The 19,965-nt window shown below is 41.1% G+C and overlaps 1 protein-coding gene across 8 annotated transcripts; it reads left to right on the top strand.

Moving 5' to 3' along the window:
• Positions 1-3,611: 3,611 nt before the first annotated feature.
• lemd1 (LEM domain containing 1) lies at positions 3,612-19,912 on the top strand. 8 transcript variants are annotated; one of them, XM_024375920.2, is made up of 11 exons: positions 3,619-3,758; positions 3,984-4,353; positions 10,132-10,234; positions 10,333-10,455; positions 15,817-15,878; positions 16,157-16,231; positions 17,893-17,985; positions 18,112-18,207; positions 18,381-18,467; positions 18,951-19,015; positions 19,328-19,912. In XM_024375920.2, exons 2-11 carry the CDS (start codon positions 4,141-4,143, stop codon positions 19,605-19,607), a joined length of 1,197 nt encoding a protein of 398 aa, XP_024231688.1. In that variant the 5' UTR covers positions 3,619-3,758; positions 3,984-4,140; the 3' UTR covers positions 19,608-19,912. The 8 variants fall into 8 exon arrangements, with proteins under 8 accessions (XP_024231692.1, XP_024231688.1, XP_024231687.1 ...); XM_024375919.2 differs by having other exon boundaries at positions 18,378-18,467; XM_024375924.2 differs by lacking the exon at positions 3,984-4,353 and having other exon boundaries at positions 3,612-3,758; positions 18,378-18,467.
• The last annotated feature ends 53 nt before the right edge of the window (positions 19,913-19,965 follow it).

Here is a 19,965-nt window from a genome sequence, read left to right as displayed (position 1 = left end):
AGAAATGACTGTTTACATAATCTGTCTTGTATTCACTGCTTTCCTTTAACACCACAAACACCCTTTTGATTAACACTTTACCTTTTTCCTTTAGACATTGACTGAAAGATTTGGAAAGAGTATTTCTGTAATTGAGTATTAAATGGCTTGCAGATAGATATTTTAGAATGATGTGTTGAATAGGGATCACTGTACGTATAGCCTAATATTTGAGTTTCCTGTCAAAAACACAATTCTTGTTCATTCACCGAGGAATCCGTTAGAAAAATAAAAGAATAATGAGATACTATAATTTATTTCCTCTGAGGCCTTGAAGACTACCAGTTCAGTTTCTTTGGTCAATTATTCAAAGGGATATGAGTTTTAAATCCTGACCAGTGTCTCCCTGCAACCTGCCCTTGTTATAATTACTCTTTTTCCAGCTTTTGATATTAAAATAATGTGTCTCAACATATTGCTGCATAACATTTTGGAGGCTAATAAACAAAAGAAGCACATTGGGACTATTCAGAAGTTTGTTGTTTTCCCTGATCATTTAGTCACGCCTGTGTTCTATGGCTTTCTATTCCTATGTGATTTCTCTCTGGTATGTCATGTAGGGTTTAAAGCCATTGTGTACAGAGTGGAAAAGCAACCAGGGTACCGACTGGATTCTAAACATAGACCATGAGGAAGGAATATAATTTTGCCTCTATCACTTGCATATAGTCATAGTCTCTTTAATTATTGTACATCTATTATTTATTGATTCATAGGGCGGCACACAATTGGCCCAGCGTTGTCCGGATTAGTGGAGGGTTCGACCAGGGGTAGGCCATCATTGTAAAATAAGAATTTGTTCTTAACTGACTAGTTAAATAAAGGTTAAATAAAATAAAAATAACCATAGATATCACAAAATCTGGTCTCCAAATCAACAGTAGGAACTTCATATAACATTTTAAATAGCCAAATAATATTTTTTGTCAAAGAATTAATCAAAATCAGCTGTCCATCATTTAGTGATAGCCTAAAGCATAAACACCTTCTATCCTCTGTGTTGGAGATAGGATGTAGTATCCTGTCAGATCCTTATCCTCCCTCCAGCTGCTCAGTCCCCTATCTACATCTGCCTAGATGCCTAGAGCACGGTTTTATAACCTGGCATTCCTCCCTGCCTGGAGGAAATGCAATGAGGTTGGTACTCTATCACTGTCTATGTCCACATGCCAGTAAATCTGTCTCAGTCACCTTGTTTGGCATGTATATCCTTTTGAAACAGCTGTTATACACACATAATCCCACTTTTCAAGGAGTAAATAAAACCTGTCTCTGAGAAAACTGCCAGGAGGATGGGAATGGCTGCTGTAGCCACTGGGTGTAATAATGTAAGACAATTGTACAAAACGAGGACCCAAGCCCGCCACTGTGATCTCATGGGAAACAAACCAAACCCAGACAAATAGTCTACATACAGGTAGGTAAACTGGTAATAGGATATTTGTTACTCAGGTCCTATACTACAGGGCATAGCTTAGGACTACCTTTCGAAGCCGGTAAACCAATAAGCATCTTCTTTTCTTCTGCAAGCATGACTGTATGCTCAAACTTCCACATTCTTTCTATGTCTTGCGTTCTTTATGCCAGCCTAAATGACAGAAGACGACAGGAAAAATAGATAACTAAGGAGGGTCCGGAGGATATGGAAAACGACTTGGCCAGAGGTAGGTTACGTCACCTGTGGACCTCCTCATAGGTACTGTATGGGCATATTTAGGTTTATTCTGAGAATGAAACATCTATAACATATACTCACACATTATATATATACAGATAACTACACACACAAATATACACACACACGTGTATGTATGTATGTATGTATGTATGTATGTATGTATGTATGTATGTATGTATGTATGTATGTATGTATATATGTACACACATATATATACACACATACAGTTGAAGTCTGAAGTTTACCTACACTTAGGTTGGAGTCATTAAAACTCGTTTTTCAACCAATCCACAAATGTCATGTTAACAAAATATAGTTTTGACATCTACTTTGTGCATGACACAAGTCATTTTTCCAACAATTGTTTAATTCACTTATAATTCACTGTATCACAATTCCAGTGGGTCAGAAGTTTACATACACTAAGTTGACTGTGCCTTTAAACAGCTTGGAAAATTCCAGAAAATTATGTCATGAAGCTTCTGATAGGCTAACTGACATCAGTTGAGTCAATTGGAAGTGTACCTGTGGATGTATTTCAAGGCCTACGTTCAAACTCAGTACCTCTTTGCTTGACATCATGGGAAAGTCAAAAGAAATCAGCCATGACCTCAGAAAAAAATTGTAGACCTCCACAAGTCTGGTTCATCCTTGGGAGCAATTTCAAAACGCCTGAAGGCACCACCTTCATCTGTACAAACAATAGTACGCAAGTATAAACACCATGGGACCATGCTATCATACCGCTCAGGAAGAAGTCTCCTAGAGATGAACGTACTTTGGTGCGAAAAGTGCAAATCAATCCCAGAACAACAGCAAAGGACCTTGTGAAGATGCTGGAGGAAACGGGTACAAAAGCATCTAGATCCTCTGTAAAAACAAGTTCTATATTGACATAACCTGAAAGGCCGCCATAAAAAAGCCAGACTACGGTTCGCAACTGCACATGGGGACAAAGATCGTACTTTTTGGAGAAATGTCCTCTGGTTTGATGAAACATAAATAGAACTGTTTGGCCTTAATGACCATCGTTATGTTTGGAGGAAAAAGGGGGATGCTTGCAAGCTGAAGAACACCATCCCAACCGTGAAGCACGGGAGTGGCAGCATCATGTTGTGAGGGTGCTTTGCTGCAGGAGGGACTGATGCACTTCACAAAATAGATGGCATCATGAGGAAGTACAATTATGTGTATATTTTGAAGCAACATCTCAAGACATCAGTCAGGAAGGTAAAGCTTGGTCGCAACTGGGTCTTCCAAATGGACAATGACCCCAAGCATACTTCCAAAGTTGTGGCAAAATGGCTTAAGGACAACAAAGTCAAGCTTATTGGAGTGGCCATCACAAAGCCCTGACCTCAATCCTATAGAAAATGTGTGTGCAGAACTGAAAAAGCGTGTGTGAGCAAGGAGGCCTAAAAATCAGACTCAGTTACACCAGCTCTGTCAGGAGGAATGGGCCAAAATTCACCCAACTTATTGTGGGAAGCTTGTGGAAGGCTACCCAAAAAGTTTGACCCAAGTGAAACAATTTAAAGGCAGTGCTACCAAATACTAATTGAGTGTATGTAAACTTCTGACCCACTGGGAATGTGATGACAGAAATAAAAACTGAAATAATTAATTCTCTCTACTTTTCTTCTGACATTTCACATTCTTAAAATAAAGTGGTGATCCTAATTTACCTAAGACAGGGAATTTATACTAGTCTTAAATGTCGTGAATTGTGAAAAATACTTTAAATGTATTTGGCTAAGGTGTAGGTGAACTTCCGACTTTAACTGTAATATATATATATATATATATATATATATATAACAAACCTGGTAAAGTAGAAATATTTACCTGTAGCTTCCCCAAATGATGCCCCAGCCAGCCTCACATGTAAATGTAGAAAAGTATTTCGTCAAAGTGACATTTGTAAACGCAAGCAAGTGTGATTTGAAAAAGCATTTAATCAAGAAGCAACACAAGTCATTCGGCGCCAAATCAGAGAAACAGCCGACAACCGTGCCTTCACTGCAGTACCAGCCAAACAAAGGTAACTATTTTAAGGGTACAAGCGCTAAATAATGCATAAAAACGGTATCAACAATGTCAGTTAATACTATTAAAGTGAAATGTCACTGACGTAGCTAAGGAATCATGACTAGTCTGACTCAATTAGCTTAGTTAGCTAACTTACTGTAGCTCCTACAGTTGCAGCTGCTTGCTTGACTGTGTTGGCTGGCAAATCAAGTAACTCGTGCCCTCTGCCCTCTTCCAGGCAGCACCTGTTTCTCTGGCTGGGTGACGCGGTAGCTAGCTAGCAACGATTGCTCTTTCATTGGCATTGGACCGTCTCTTTACTTCAATAGCTAGCTTGCTAAACAAGTTGGCATATTGCTTGCTTTGGTGTATTGGTCGGCCCCTGGACGCGTGACATGCCCGTGTTTGTAGAAGACCCCGCTCAGTTCTCCAAGCCGAGACTGAAGTCGGAGTTAATAGCCCACAACGTCACCCTGCCTGCGGTGGAGAGCAAGAAGCAAGTTTATGTGGAACTATATTTGAAACATATCGTTCAGAAAAGTGCTGCAGATTTCTCTAGTGATGAGGAAGATGACGATGTTGTGGAAGTACAGGACAGTCAGGACTTTGTAAGTAGAGCTATCATGTCAATCGGATGGCTAGTTAATTATTTTGTATCAAGTAGCTCGAGTGAAACGCTTTATAACGTATACTGGTTCAAGCCAACATATGTGTTCTGATCTAGATCAATTGAGCTTTCTATACCCAGTCCTCCTAATCTATTTGGGAATAGGAATCGATCTCATATAAACTCTGATCATAAGTCATTTATGCGGTTTTATCAGCATCCAGGATTAGACCCACCAGTTGTATAATATTATGTGTTCCTCCCTTATTCAGTAATTTGCTCACTAGGGAACGTTCAAATAAATGGTTTTAGCGTAGTCAACTATAAACGAATGCTATACTTTACTGTACTTTATACTAACATTTAGCATACAGTGTTTACTATGTCTATGGGGTCAGATCTTCTGGTAAACTAAGTTAAACATGTTCTTGATACTGTCCCAGGGTGACTGCCTAATAGTAAAGGGAGGACACAAGGTTGCATGCAGCTGTTGTAACCCCATATCAACTAATACCCTGAACTCTGCAAGGTCAGCTATATACTCGGCCTGGCTGGCTGGTCTGCAGAGGGGGGCAGGAAGGGGCCCATGAAGGGGGGGGTCTTCCAGAACTGGGTCAACAATGCCATGCCATCATTCAGTGTGGTTTCACACTTAACTAGAGCTTTCAACAAGACTTAGGTTTTTGGTCTTAATTTAAGGTTAGGCATAAGGTTAGCAGTGTGTTAAAGGTTAGATTTCAAGTCAGATTTTAAGAAGATACATTGTAGAAATAGGCACCATCGAGAGCTTGGTTGCATCACCGCCTGGTATGGCAACAGCTCGGCATCCGACTGTAAGGCGCTACTGGGGGTAGTGCTTACTGTAGTGGTGCTCGGGTCAGCTGTTTGTTCACCGGCCGCAATTTCTAATAACCCATCCGCAACCGCACGACTATATGTGATAAAGTGAAAATCTGAGGCCCACACCCAACCCTAACCCGCAAATATAGAAAATGCGCTATAGGCTACAGTCAAATATGGCAGAATTATTTTTTTGACAGAGGGTGCAGGATTTTGTTTTGCCCGATTTAGTTATGTTTCTGCTTATAATTTACAACATGTTGGTAGGCTATTTGTTAGTCAACTTGTCTATAATGAGATACTTGTAGCTTTTCTTTTGTCATTATATGTTGCCCTTGACGACTAAATATACCATTGCACAAAAGAACAATGTAATAGATCAATTGAATGAATTCTTTAATCTATAGTAGTTGACATCGGTAAAGTCTTCGCTGTCATCTTTTGCGGAGCAAAGACGTTTATGGACTGGGATGAAAATACAATAAAGCAATGCATATTTTATGTGGTTGAAATACTATCAACTTTCATTATGCTTTTATGATGAAGACAGCACCTCTACAGATCGTATCTAACTGAGCATTGCATTCTCTCAAGATGCAGAAAAAAAATCAATCATATTTCTCCACTCCTGTTCCCAAATCCCAATTTTGCTGACATTTGGTGTATTATTTTACTGCAAGAAATGCTTAATTTTGCAGGAGTTATTATTAATTATAAACTGTGTGCTACCAGTCCTGAATGCTGATTGGCTGACAGCCGTGGTATATCAGACCGTATACCACAGGTATGACAAAACATATTATTTTTACTGCTCTAATTACGTTGGTAACCAGTAGCAATAAGGCACCTCGTGGGTTCGTGGTATATGGCCAATATATCACGGCTAAGTGCTGTGTCCAGGCACTCGTCGAGCCTAAGAATAGCCCTTAGCTGTGGTATATTGGCCATATACCACACCCCCTCGTGTCTTATTGCTTAAGACTATAGCCCAATTTGCACAGGACTAGTTTTTACTAGAGAACGTTGGTTATGTATTTATTACCCCAGAATATCCATTATTCCTGAGGACAATTCAGACGGGATATGCCCCCTGTAATTATTGTTTTTAAATGGACCGTTTTGACCGACTCCTGGAGGTTTGTTTTTCTAGGTGTGAAGATATTTCAACAAGTCCAGGCCAAACCATCTTTATTATAGTGTCGCCATAATATTTGAATTGAGGAAGTGCGATCATAATCATTAGGATATTTTACCGATCCGCAGTAGAAGACTTCCAAAATGCCCCCCAGCCTTCAGATGTGTTTAACAGTTAACTTGCACTTGATATGCGTTTTTAGGCTATGGAAGAGAAAGTGAACTTGTTCCAAACGTATAGCTCAGTTGTATGCTGCTTTGCGATCTATTAACAGCAAGGGTTGCATTAAACAGGCGCAATATTTTTTTAATGATGCTTTTGGCCATGTTCAATTCATTCGCACAAAACATATAAACAAAAGCATTCACTGTGAAAGTTGTTACGTGTAGGCCATTCATATATAGGCTATGCGTAGCACAATTTATCCACTCAGGTCTTGTTTTCTTGCTCAAACCGTGAGCAACACCTGTAAAATTGACATTTTCTCTCAAAACACAGGGATGTCGATTCACACTGGACTACTATTATTAACAGTAGGTTATTCTGGTTAGTCATCCAGATCTCAGTTTTCATTTAACCCATCTAAACAGTAGGTTACAGTTCCCCTGACATGCCATTGGCCTATTTGAAGTCCTGTCTTGTGACTGTCAAATTTGTAAAGCACCTCACAATCATCACATAAAAAATGTATATTTTTACATTCAAACAGCTCTCCTGTGAAGTTGTGACTTGTGACCTACGCTTAGTTTCCTGAATCGGGTCACATAACATAGCCGACATTACTATCATTCTCTTTTACCAATTCACCAAATCTTTTCCTAACATTACTTGTCTGGCCCTCCCTTCTCTTTATTTTCAACTCTCCTTTTGCAGCATTTATCTTATTCTTTTGCCTCCGGGGATGGATGTTAACTTTTTCTGCCCATTCCCAAAAGCATAATTTGGGGATTGGCTGTGTCGGCAATTTGGCGCGCATACAGTTAACCCCTAAAGTTTAGGGTTATGCACTAATTCCAGATAGCCTAAGATAATGAAAGAAAAACCTCAATGTACATTATGTAAATTGCACAATAATTATACATTTTCTGTTTTTTTAAAGGTTTTGTTTCTCTTTATTCCACCTGCCCGCCACCCACCCGCCCTACAGCCACACAATATTTAATGATCCTAAACCCAGTCTGCGGGGACTGGCGGGTTATGAGTCAATCCGGGCATCACTATCATACACCCTAGTACGGCCAAGCTTCCTGCCATCCAGGACCTCTATACTAGGCGTGTCAGAGGAAGGCCCAAAAAATTGTCAGACACCAGCCACCCAAGTCGTAGCCTGTTCTCTCTGCTACCGCATGGCAGGTGGTACCGGAGTGTCAAGTGTAGGTCGAAAAGGCTCCTTAACAGCTTCTACCCCCAAGCCATAAATCTGCTGAACAACTAATCAAATGGATAACCGGACTATTTGCATTGACCCCCCTTTTTACGCTGCTGTTTATTATCTATACATAGTCACTTTACCCTTACCTACATGTACATATAACCTGTACCCCATTCACATTGACTTGGTACCCCCTGTATATAGCCTCATTATTGTTATTTTATTGTGTTACTTTTTTTGTTTATTTAGTAAATATTTTCTTAACTGCATTGTTGGTTAAGGGCTTGTAAGTAAGCATTTCACGGTAAGGTCCGATTTGATTTGGTTTAGCTGTAATGGTGACTTTGGCTCTGGTAACTAGCGACACCCGGGGTTGTGTTCTCAGATGTCTTCTCAGCTGCTTTCTCTGGTCGAACACATGCTTGATGCTTTCAAAGGCTGCTGCTGCTGTACCGGATTGTCGTCTTTGCAACTTACAGCACAGTCTGCTAGTCTGTCAATGAATATAGATGAACACTGAAGTATTTTTCAATGAAGGCTAGAACCAAGAATTATGGATAAGTTGATTTGTAGACAAAACAGGGTGTCTTCGATAGAAGCTTTAATGGGGGTGGTATTTGAACCGCTGTTAAAGCACTTTGTACAACTTGCCGTTATATTGATGTTCTGCTGTAACAGCTAGTTTATCATGATGTTTGATTCAGCATTCAATTATCATTATAGTAGACATGATACATACACTGCTCAAAAAATAAAGGGAACACTAAAATAACACATCCTAGATCTGAATGAATGTAATATTCTTATTAAATACTTTTTTCTTTACATAGTTGAATGTGCTGACAACAAAATCACACAAAAATTATCAATGGAAATCAAATTTATCAACCCATGGAGGTCTGGATTTGGAGTTGCACTCAAAATTAAAGTGGAAAACCACACTACAGGTTGATCCAACTTTGATGTAATGTCCTTAAAACAAGTCAAAATGAGGCTCAGTAGTGTGTGTGGCCTCCACGTGCCTGTATGGCCTCCCTACAATGCCTGGGCATGCTCCTGATGAGGTGGCGGATGTTCTCCTGAGGGATCTCCTCCCAGACCTGGACTAAAGCATCCGCCAACTCCTGGACTGTCTGTGGCGTTGGTGAATGGAGCAAGACATGATGTCCCAGATGTGCTCAATTGGATTCAGGTCTGGGGAACGGGCGGGCCAGTCCATAGCATCAATGGCTTCCTCTTGCAGGAACTGCTGACACACTCCAGCCACATGAGGTCTAGCATTGTCTTTCATTAGGAGGAACCCAGGGCCAACCGCACCAGCATATGGTCTCACAAGGGGTCTGAGGATCTCATCTCGGTACCTAATGGCAGTCAGGCTACCTCTGGCGAGCACATGGAGGGCTGTGCGGCCCCCCAAAGAAATGCCACCCCACACCATGACTGACCCACCGCCAAACCGGTCATGCTGGAGGATGTTGCAGGCAGCAGAACGTTCTCCACGGTGTCTCCAGCCTGTCACGTCTGTCACGTGCTCAGTGTGAACCTGCTTTCATCTGTGAAGAGCACAGGGCGCCAGTGGCGAATTTGCCAATCTTGGTGTTCTCTGGCAAATGAAAAACGTCCTGAACAGTGTTTGGCTGTAAGCACAAACCCCACCTGTGGACGTTGGGCCCTCATACCACCCTCATGGAGTCTGTTACTGACCGTTTGAGCAGACACATGCACATTTGTGGCCTGCTGGAGGTCATTTTGCAGGGCTCTGGCAGTGCTCCTCCTGCTCCTCCTTGCACAAAGGCGGAGGTAGCGGTCCTGCTGCTGAGTTGTTGCCCTCCTACGGCCTCCTCCACGTCTCCTGATGTACTGGCCTGTCTCCTGGTAGCGCCTCCATGCTCTGGACACTACGCTGACAGACACAGCAAACCTTCTTGCTACAGCTCGCATTGATGTGCCATCCTGGATGAGCTGCACTACCTGAGCCACTTGTGTGGGTTGTAGACTCCGTCTCATGCTACCACTAGAGTGAAAGCACCACCAGCATTCAAAAGTGACCAAAACATCAGCCAGGAAGCATAGGAACTGAGAAGTGGTCTGTGGTCACCACCTGCAGAACCACTCCTTTATTGGGGGTGTCTTGCTAATTGCCTATAATTTCCACCTGTTGTCTATTCCATTTGCACAACAACATGTGAAATTTATTGTCAATCAGTGTTGCTTCCTAAGTGGACAGTTTGATTTCACAGAAGTGTGATTGACTTGAAGTTACATTGTGTTTTTTAAGTGTTCCATTTATTTTTTTGAGCAGTGTATATGTTTCTATTAGTACGATCAACATGACTGTGTTTTACCCTGTCTAGTTTAAGAGACAGTTCTCAGTTATGGTAAAAGTTGTGTAATGTCTTTTCATCATACATGGTAGTTTCCTGTCCCCACAGGAAGAGGAGAAAGATCCAAAGATGTTAGACCCCAGTGTACTGACAGATGATGAGCTTAAGACCACACTACTCAAATATGGAGTGGAAGCTGGACCCATTGTAGGTGAGATTATTCCCAGACTACACTGTTTACAGACGGACGGTCTATTTACCAATATTATTATACAATGTATTCTCATCTTATGTTTGTGTGTGTGATAGCCACCACTAGGTCTATATATGAGAGGAAGTTGCAGAGGCTACTAAAACCTGCCCAGCCCTGGCAGAACGGTGGCACAGGGGATGCAGACCAGTACTCAGACAGTGAAGGGGACGAAGAGTCAGGTATGATTATTAAGTTGTAACTTTCTAATGTCAACTTTGGGATCAGGGTGAAATGTCTGTGTGTGTGTGTGTATATATTAGAGGTCGACTGATTCGGAATGGCCGATTTCAAGTTTTCATAACAATCGGAAATCAGTATTTTTGGATGCCAATTTTGCCGATTAAAAAAAATATATAAATATTTTTTACAACTTTATTTAATGAGGCAAGTCAGTTAACACAATCTTATTTTCAATGACGGCCTAGGAACGGTGGGTTAACTGCCTTGTTCAGGGGCAGAATGACAGATTTTTACCTTGTCAGCTCAGGGATTCAATCTTGCAACCTAACACTCTAACCACCTGCCTCACGAGGAGCCTGCATGTTACGCGAATGCAGTAAGAAGCCAAGGTAAGTTGCTAGCTAGCATTAAACTTATCTTATAAAAAACAATCAATCAATCATAAATCACTAGTTAACTACACATGGTTGATGATATTACTAGTTTATCTAGCATGTCCTGCATTGCATATAATCAATGCGGTGCGCATTCGTGAAAAAGGACTGTCGTTGCTCCAACGTGCACCTAACCATAAACATCAAAGCCTTTCTTAAAATCAATACACAGAAGTATATATTTTTAAACCTGCATATTTAGCTAAAAGAAAAGTTAGCAGGCAATATTAACCAGGTGAAATTGTGTCACTTTTCTTGCGTTCATTGCATGCAGAGTCAGGGTATATGCAACAGTTTGGGCCGCCTGGCTCATTGCGAACTAATTTGCCAGAATTTTAAGTAATTATGACATAACATTGAAGGTTGTGCAATGTAACAGCAATATTTCGACTTAGGGATGCCATCTGTTAGATGAAATAGTATTTCACTGAAAGAATAAACGTTTTGTTTTTGAGATGATAGTTTCCGGATTCGACCATATTAATGACCTAAGGCTCGTATTTCTGTGTTATTATTTTATAATTAAGTCTATGATTTGATAGAGCAGTCTGACTGAGCGATGGTAGGCACCAGCAGGCTCGTAAGAATTTGTTCAAACAGCACTTTTGTGCGTTTTGCCAACAGCTCTTCCCTGTGCTTTAAGCATTGCGTTGTTTATGACTTCAAGCCTATCAACTCCCGAGATTAGGCTGGGGAGGCTGTTGTCGATGTGTTCCTGGTTCGAGCCCAGGTAGCGGCGAGGAGAGGGATGGAAGCGAATGGAGCTATACTGTTACACTGGCAATACTAAAGTGCCTATAAGAACATCCAACAGTAAAAGGTATATGAAATACAAATCGTATAGAGAGAAATATTCCTATAATTAACTGCAACCTAAAACTTCTTACCTGGGAATATTGAAGACTCGTATTAAAAGGAACCACCAGCTTTCATATGTTCTCATGTTCTGAGCAAGGAACTTAAACGTTAGCTTTCTTACATGGCACATATTGCACTTTTACTTTCTTCTCCAACACTTTGTTTTTGCATTATTTAAACCAAATTTAACATGTTTCATTATTTATTTGAGGCTAAATTGATTTTATTGATGTATTATATTAAGTTAAAATAAGTGTTCATTCAGTATTACTGTAATTGTAATTATTACAAATAAAGAAAAAATTGGCCGCTTAATCGGTATTGGCTTTTTTTGGTCCTCCAATAATCGGAATCGGCGTTGAAAAATCATAATCGGTCGACCTCTAGTGTGTGTGTGTATATATTACACACACACACACAGTGGGGAGAACAAGTGTTTGATACACTGCCAATTTTGCAGGTTTTCCTACTTACAAAGCATGTAGAGGTCTGTAATTCTTATCATAGGTACACTTCAACTGTGAGAGACGGAATCTAAAACAAAAATCCAGATAATCACATTGTATGATTTTTAAGTAATTAATTGGCATTTTAAGTATTTGATATATTACAAAAGCAGAACGTAATATTTGGTACAGAAACCTTTGTTTGCAATTAGAGATCATACGTTTCCTGTAGTTCTTGGAAAATATATATATACCTATACACTGCTCAAAAAAATAAAGGGAACACTTAAACAACACAATGTAACTCCAAGTCAATCACACTTCTGTGAAATCAAACTGTCCACTTAAGAAGCAACACTGATTGACAATAAGTTTCACATGCTGTTGTGCAAATGGAATAGACAACTGGTGGAAAATATAGGCAATTAGCAAAACACCCCCAGTAAAGGAGTGGTTCTGCAGGTGGTGACCACAGACCACTTCTCAGTGCCTATGCTTCCTGGCTGATGTTTTGGTCACTTTTGAATGCTGGCGGTGCTTTCACTCTAGTGGTAGCATGAGACGGAGTCTACAACCCACACAAGTGGCTCAGGTAGTGCAGCTCATCCAGGATGGCACATCAATGCGAGCTGTGGCAAAGTGCTGTGTCTGTCAGGGTAGTGTCCAGAGCATGGAGGCGCTACCAGGAGACAGGCCAGTACATCAGGAGATGTGGAGGAGGCCGTAGGAGGGCAACAACCCAGCAGCAGGACCGCTACCTCCGCCTTTGTGCAAGGAGGAGCAGGAGGAGCACTGCCAGAGCCCTGCAAAATGACCTCCAGCAGGACACAAATGTGCATGTCTCTGCTCAAACGGTCAGAAACAGACTCCATGAGGGTGGTATGAGGGTCCGACGTCCACAGGTGGGGGTTGTGCTTACAGCCCAACACCGTGCAGGACGTTTGGCATTTGCCAGAGAACACCAAGATTGGCAAATTCGCCACTGGCGCCCTTTGCTCTTCACAGATGAAAGCAGGTTCACACTGAGCACATGTGACAGACGTGACAGAGTCTGGAGACGCCGTGGAGAACGTTCTCCTGCCTGCAACATCCTCCAGCATGACCGGTTTGGCGGTAGGTCAGTCATGGTGTGGGGTGGCATTTCTGTGGGGGGCCGCACAGCCCTCCATGTGCTCGCCAGAGGTAGCCTGACTGCCATTAGGTACCGAGAGGAGATCCTCAGACCCCTTGTGAGACCATATGCTGGTGCGGTTAGCCCTGGGTTCCTCCTAATGCAAGACAATGCTAGACCTCATGTGGCTGGAGTGTGTCAGCAGTTCCTGCAAGAGGAAGGCCTTGATGCTATGGACTGGCCCGCCCATTCCCCAGACCTGAATCCAATTGAGCACATCTGGGACATCATGTCTCGCTCCATCCACCAACGCCTTGTTGCACCACAGACAGTCCAGGAGTTGGCAGATGCTTTAGTCCAGGTCTGGGAGGAGATCCCTCAGGAGACCATCCGCCACCTCATCAGGAGCATGCCCAGGCGTTGTAGGGAGGTCATACAGGCACGTGGCGGCCACACACACTACGGAGCCTCATTTTGATTTGTTTTAAGGACATTACATCAAAGTTGGATCAGCCTGTAGTATGGTTTTCCACTTTAATTTTGAGTGTGACTCCAAATCCAAACCTCCATGGGTTGATAAATTTGATTTCCATTGATAATTTTTGTGTGATTTTGTTGTCAGCACATTCAGCTATGTAAAGAAAAAAGTATTTAATAAGAATATTTCATTCATTCAGATCTAGGATGTGTTAATTTAGTGTTATTTTAGTATTTTTTTGAGCAGTGTGTGTGTGTGTGTGTGTGTGTGTATATATATATATATATATATATATAATATTACTTTGGACACACCTACTCATTCAAAGATTTTTCTTTATTTTTTTCAATTTTCTACATTGATGAATAATATTGAAGACATCAAAACTATGAAATAACACATTTGGAATCATGTAGTAACCAAAAAAGTGTTAAATGACAGCTTTGCACACTCTTGGCATTCTCTCAACCAGCTTTTCCAACTGTCTTGAAGGAGATCCCACATATGCTGAGCACTTGATGGCTGCGTTTCCTTCAACTCATCCCAAACCATCTCAATTAGGTTGAGGTCGGATGATCTGATGCGGCACTCCTTCCCTGTCCTTCTTGGTCAAATAACCCTTACACAGCCTGGAGGTTTGTTGGGTCATTGTCCTGTTGAAAAACAAATGATAGTCCCACTAAGCGCAAACCAGATGGGATGCCATGCTGGTTAAGTGTGCCTTGAATTCTAAATAAATCACTGACAGTGTCACCAGCAAAGCACCCCCCACACATCACACCTCCTCATGCTTCACGGTGGGAACCACACATGCGGAGATCATCCGTTCACCTACTCTGTGTCTCACAAAGACATGCGAATGGAACCAAAAATCTCAAATTTGAACTCATCAGACCAAAAGACAGATTTCCACCGGTCTAATGTTCTTTGCTTGTGTTTGCTTGTGTTTCTTAGCCCAAGTAAGTATTTTCTTATTGGTGTCCTTTAGTAGTGGTTTCTTTGCTGCAATTCGACCATGAAGGCCTGATTCACGCAATCAACTGTTCAGAGGAGACGTTGACATGTGTCTGTTACTTAATCTATGAAGCATTTATTTGGGCTGCAATTTCTGAGGCTGGTAACTAATGAAATTATCCTCTGCAGCAGAGGTAACTCTGGGTCTTCCATTCATGTGGCGGCCCTCATAAGAGCCAGTTTCATCATAGCACTTGACGGGTTTTGCGACTGCACTTGAAGAAACTTTCAAAGTACTTGAAATTATCCGGAATGACTAACCTACATGTCTTAAATTAATGATGGACTGTAATTTCTCTTCCATAGTTTTGATGTCTTCACTATTATTCTACAATGTAGAAAATAGTCCAAATAAATAAAAACCCTGGAATGAGTATGTGTGTCCAAACTTTTGTCTGGTATTGTAAGTCAATCAGTAATTTACCCATGTGAACTATGACCTACCCTATTTTCTTAACATTTTCAGGATTGACTGACCTTCATGTCTTAAATGATGGACTGTTGTTTCTCTTTGCTTATTTGAGCTGTTCTTGCCATAATATGGACTTGGTCTTTTACCAAATTCTTTATACCACCCCTACCTTGTCACAACTGATTGGCTCAAATGCATTAAGAAGGAAAATAAATCCCACATTTGAACTTTTTAACATACACCTGTTAATTGAAATGCATTCCAGGTTACTACCTCATGAAGTTGGTTGAGAGAACGCCAAGAGTGCAAAACTGTCAAGGCAGAGGGTGTCTACCTTGAAGAATAGAAAATATAATAGAAAATATATTTTGATTCGTTTAACACCTTTTTTGGTTCCTACATGATTTCATGTGTTAGTTCATAGTTTCATGTCTTCACTGTCTTCACTATTATTCTATAATATAGTAAAATAAAAAACTTGAATGAGTAAATGTGTCAACTTTTGACTGGTACTGTATATGTGTATATATAAATCAATTGCCATCATACTGTGCTGATCTACCAGCAATCAATCTAATATTATGGGTTTCTGCCTCTGATTTTGCAGTTTCACAAGGAAGCCCAGAGACGGTTTCATTAATGGAGGAAAACCTGCACGTTGACATGCGGGTGAGTGCATTCATACTCTGGTTTTCAGAACTGTGCTCAAAGCAAAGATCAGTACCTATGTTAAGCCTTTCATTCCTTTAAGAATAGTAAATGTCCTTTGCAGTTACAGTATGTCATGTTCCTCAAGATATGAAAGGAGAGAACATTGCCTGCAGTGCCATCTGGTGGCAGTAATTGGTATCTCTGGACATGGATCTAATAATGAAAACTCTCTCAATGTAAAGATAAGTTATATTTTAGGAGTGGTTCTCAGCTAAGTTATTCTTTACTTTTAATAGATGGTACCGCACTCATGGAATAATAAAAACACGGAATATCACTATCATCAGTGTTTTATGCCTTTGTCCAGAATGGTAAATCTGCCTATTCATTATACCACCAGCACCATTATGTATTATTTATTCACAAAATCAATGTTTTGAAATGGGTGATGGAATTATTTCATGAGGGTAATGCTTTTGTGTAATGGGATGATAATGGTGCCACCCTGGCAGCTGGTTCGAAGAGATCCGGGCCTCTTTGAAATCGATCCCAGGAGGATTGCAGGGTATCATGGGAATGTGGCTGAGTTGTCTGCCACAGCAGAGTGGGGGCAGCAGCTTCCCCCCTCACCTGTTACCCCTGGGCATGTGCTGAGCAGAACATCCTCTGTTCTAGGACTGCCCACAGATTTAGGGATATACCACTACACTCACCGAACTTCCTCCCACTGTAACACTTTCATAATGACTTACTTTTTACAGACATTCCTCTTCAATGGGCATGGGATCTCTCCCCTTCTGCTAGCAATTCATTTAATATATACTGAATAAAAATATAAATGCAACATGCAACAATTTCAACGATTTTACTGCGTTACAGTTCATATAAGGAAATCAGTCAATTGAAATAAATTAATTAAAATTAAATACAATTTTCTTTGTCACATGCGCCAAATACAACAGGTGAAATACTTACTTGCAAGCCTTAAGCCCTTAACCAACAATGCTTTAACACTTATTTTTCTTAAATCTTAAGTTAAAAAAAAGAAGTAACAATATAATTAAACGTCAGCAGTAAAATAACAATAACGAGGCTATATACGGGGTACCGGTACAGAGTCCATGTGCAGGGGCACCGGTTAGTCGAGGTAATATGTACATGTAGGTAGAGTTAAAGTGACTATGCATAGATAATAAACAGAGTAGTCCTGGGCAGGTGTACAGCCATGGAGGGGCCTGGGAGGGCATAGGCCCACCCACTTGGGAGCCAGCCAATCAGAATGAGTTTTTCCCACAAAAAGGGCTTTATTACAGACATAAATACTCCTCAGTTTCATCAGCTGTCCAGGTGGCTGGTTTCAGATGATCCCGCAGGTGAAGAAGCCGGAAGTGGAGGTCCTGGGCTGGTGTGGTTACACGTGGTCTGCGGTTGTGAAGCTGGTTGGACATACTGCCAAATTCTCTAAAATGACGGAGGTGGCTTATGGTAGAGAAATTAACATTCAATTCTCTGGCAATAGCGTTGGACATTCCTGCAGTCAGCATGCCAATTGCACGTCCTTCAACTTGAGACATCTGTGGCATTGTGTTGTGTGACAACTGCACATTTTAAGAGTGGCCATTTATTGCCCCCAGCACAAGGTACACCTGTGTAATGATCATGCTGTTTAATCAGCTTCTTGATATACCATACCAGTCAGGTAGATGGATAATCTTGGCAAAGGAGAAATGCTCTCACTAACAGGGAAGTAAACAAATTTGTGCACAAAATTTGAGAGAAATAAGATTTTTGTGCATATGGAACATTTCTGGGATATTTAATTTTAGCTCATGAAACATAAAACAACACTTTACATTTTGTGTATATATTTTTGTTCAGTATAAAATGTGAATGAGTCTGGGTACCCTTTTCTCACTCCAAAGATGGTGCAAGGATTTTGGTGGGGTTTTTTCACTTATGGAGAGTATCTTCTAATGGATCAAGCAAGCTGTTGGTGTATATTTATTTTTAAGTTCTGTCCTAACCCCTGCAGGTGTTGCCCCAGTCTGTGTCTCTGAGAGGTGGTTGTGATGTTGACTCCTCTTTGTCCTCTAAGAGCTTCAGCATTACTCAAATGGTGGAGGAGGGAAGTTTGTTTTGAACTGATTTTGGTATCTAGTCTTAATGATCATATTTACTATGTAAAATATGCAATTCTATCAATCTCCACTGGAGTGATATGCTGTATTTACCTTTTCCTGTGGAACTACAGTTTGAGAGTCGGATCCCTCTCTCCAGTAGTGGACCAGAAATCAAGCGAGGGAACAACAGGAGTAGTAATCAAGGACCTTGCCCCAGGCCCTACTGGGTCAGTAGTACTCACAAACAGTTCAATAATCTTATCAGTGACAGGCTGGTGTTGGTGGTTATCGGGTTTCTGTGATTCACTGGGCTGTGGTAAACATTGTGTGGGTGTACAGGGCTGAGAGGGAAACGAGGATGTAACATTTAATTTGTGTGGTTTCTCACCTATTTTAGCAGGAAGCGGCGACAGTGGACAAGTATACGATGACTAACAGATCCCTATTCATCACCCCTAAGACATCCCTTTTCAAACGGCAAATCAAGGCACATACATTAGCTTGTTTACCCAAGTCTTTTAGATTATTTTTGTACGCTCTTTCAACAGTTCATATACTTGTGCTTTCAGGTCTACATGCAGATCTGCAGGGCTCATTCTATTACTTTGTTTATAAATTGACTATTAGTATGTGAGTTTAATTGGGTGGGTCTTCATGTATATAACCAAGCCAGTGGTTTAATTAGTGCTCATTCATACCTAAATTAACGTTTTACTGAGAAAAGGTTGATACATTAGTTGACTGTACTTTCACTTGATGACTTTAATCTTATGGTCTAGCTAGCACAATAATCACAAGTGTCTTTATCTGACTTTCCTGTTTCCCCCAACATTTAATGATCTATTTTTGGCATTCCACCTGACCTGTTTTAAGGTGGTGAGGGCGGACACTGGTGTGGACACTTGTCTTTCCTCTCATCTATTTTGGTGTGTCAGTCTCTGATATGTGCTTCTGTTTGTCTGGTCTTTAGGAGCCAGTCACAGATGTTCTGATGGAGATGTTCCCAGAGACAGAACCCACACCAACTGGCATTGCGTAAGTCCAGTCTCTCATAAAAATACACTACACAGTAGACTAGAAATTAAAGAAGCCTGCAGTCACATCAGCCTTTGTCCAAACCTGGTTAAGCAGTCAGTTGCTACCGGTATTTTAATTGAAAGGTACCCTGTCTGGGTTATTCTGCAATCTATTGGTTCCTTCATATACAGTACTAAAACAGAACGCATCAGCCCCAGCAACTCTTTAGGACCAGAGTTGGAGAATTCTGGTTTACCTAAGTCTACTATAGGTACATGGAATATAAGTATTTGGGTACTACGATGTTGCTAATTCCCCCCTTTATTCCAGTGCCACCCGTCGGAGGCCTATCAAGGGTGCAGCGGGGCGACCGGTCCAGTTTAAATACCCAGACCTCCCTGCTAGTCCCATGACCCTACAGCGATGGGCAGTGGAGCATCGCCTGGTTCCTCTGTGGGTCCAGATCCTGGTCTTCTTCATTGTGGCCTGTCTCCTCTACCTCATCTATGCTGCCATGGAGGATAGCTTGGCCAATCCCTTTGTGACTTTGCTGGACAACCTCAGCATGGAGACGGAGACTGAGGGGCTGTCCCTCCAGGCTGAACCCTAGGATATTCCTCTGCTCGTTCTCTAGGGAGGCATAATTCCCCTGCTCCTCCTCAATACTCCACACATTGGTTTACAGTTGTTATGTGGAACATCATTTTGTTACCATCATTCAAAGCCTTTTAAAAAAAATCTCTATATATGGCTCTGGTGTCATTCTCCTTTGGACAATCCTGTTGGTTCGAAAATGTTACGGTGAAACCTACTGTGCTGTTCAAATGCATACAGGATCAGTGCAAGTGCAGAAAACAAATGACTAGGCCTACATTTTTAAAAATAATAAAAACATGTATGAAATTTGTAACTTAATTGAGTTTTTGTACTTTTATTAAATATGTCTCAATGACATTCATGGAGTTACA

This window comes from Oncorhynchus tshawytscha, linkage group LG16 (assembly GCF_018296145.1).
Source record: "Oncorhynchus tshawytscha isolate Ot180627B linkage group LG16, Otsh_v2.0, whole genome shotgun sequence".
Taxonomy (NCBI): domain Eukaryota; kingdom Metazoa; phylum Chordata; class Actinopteri; order Salmoniformes; family Salmonidae; genus Oncorhynchus; species Oncorhynchus tshawytscha.
This window is presented reverse-complemented; position numbering and strand designations above follow the sequence as displayed.